This window comes from Microtus ochrogaster, chromosome 7, assembly GCF_000317375.1.
Source record: "Microtus ochrogaster isolate Prairie Vole_2 chromosome 7, MicOch1.0, whole genome shotgun sequence".
Taxonomy (NCBI): Eukaryota; Metazoa; Chordata; class Mammalia; order Rodentia; family Cricetidae; genus Microtus; species Microtus ochrogaster.
Window position 1 is genome coordinate 36,348,709 of NC_022014.1, and position 1,481 is coordinate 36,350,189.

General features: G+C 44.0%; 1 protein-coding gene across 1 annotated transcript in view; it reads left to right on the forward strand.

The window, feature by feature from the left end:
* The window catches only part of Zswim7 (zinc finger SWIM-type containing 7), a 14,964-nt gene that overhangs the window by 6,526 nt on the left and 6,957 nt on the right, over window positions 1-1,481 (forward strand). Inside the window, exon 3 of the mRNA XM_005349890.2 lies at window positions 814-916. Within this exon, the coding sequence (XP_005349947.1) occupies window positions 814-916 (103 nt within the window). The remainder of the gene's footprint in view (window positions 1-813; window positions 917-1,481) is intronic.

Below are 1,481 nucleotides of genomic sequence, written 5' to 3' on the forward strand. Positions count from 1 at the left end.
AGAGGTGGAGTGTGTTCTGAGCATGTGCAGAGGTAGTCCAGAGGTGGAGTGTGTTCTGAGCATGTGAGTGCCAGGGCGAAGAGAAAGGAGGGGCTCCGACGGGAGGGTGGAAGAGAAAAAGCAAGTGCTTGCCCGAGGGGTGTTTTGTTTGCATGTTTTTCTGTGCACCACATGTATGCAGTGCCCATGGAGGCTAGAGACAGGCATTGGATCTCTTGAAACTGGAGTTACAGATGGGTATGAGCTGCCATGTGGGTCCTGAGAATCAAATCCAGGTCCTCTGGAGGAGCAACCAGTGCTCATAACTGTGAGCCATCTCTTCAGCCCAAGTCCATGAGTTTTATTAATATTTTTTCCAAGTTAAAATTAGTTTTTTTTAGGACAGGCTCCAAAGCCACAGAGAAACCCTGTCTCGAAAAACCAAAAAAAAAAAAAAAAAATTAGTTTTTTTATTTAAAGTCTGAGGATTGGGCAGGGGAGGCAGGTCGGTTGTAAACTACTTGTTAAGCACAGGCGCCTGAGCACAAGCCCAGCACCCCCTAAAAGCCAGCTGTGCCGGCTGTGCTCCTAATCCCAGCACTAGCCTCCTGGCAAGTTATAGGCCAGTTAGCAACCATCCCTAAGAGGATGGCCTTGAGGAACAGCACACTCAGGAGGGTGCAGAGACTGAGGGAGAGCACAGCGGCACAATGCTTGCCTGCCATGTATGAGGCCTTGGCTTCTGTTTCAGCACCACCATCAAAAAGAGATAGGAGAGTGATCCTCCGTGTCTCAGGATCAACCCTTCTAACCCAGTGTCCTTATATTCCCTAGGCTGAAGTTTGTGTTTGGGTCATCGGCCATCCAGGCCTTGGATTTAGTTGATCGAGAGTCCGTCACTTTAATCTCATCACCCAGTGGAAGACGTGTTTACCAGGTAAAAGTCTAGAGGTGGGGATAATCCAAACAGACACCCTTAGGGCATAAATCTTTTCACAATCTGTGTGGAAGCTCATGTCCATAAAGTATGGACATCCTGGACCATTAAAAGGCTTTGACCCAACTTAGTAAAGTTAACATAATCATAATTTAAGGTTTGTATTTATTTTAAATTGACAAAACCATGCATTTATGACATACAAAATGTCTTGATATATGATCCTTTATGAGATAACTTCATGCTACTGACATATCCAACTATCTCAAACTATCTTACATGCCTACTTCTTTTGTGATGAGAACACTTAAAAGCCCATTCTCTTAGACATGTTCAAGTCTGCAATACATTGTTAGTGTAGTCAGTAAATCTCCTGAGTTTATGTCTCCTTCTTCAGCTATTTCCCTAACCTCTCCTCCTCCACTCCTAAAATGCTGGGTCACCACCATTCTGCTTTTGCTTCTATAAGCTGGATTATTTCAGATTCCACATAAAGCTCACATAGTATTTGATTTTTTTTTGTTTGTTTTTGTTTTTCGAGACAGGGTTTCTCTGTGGCTTTGGA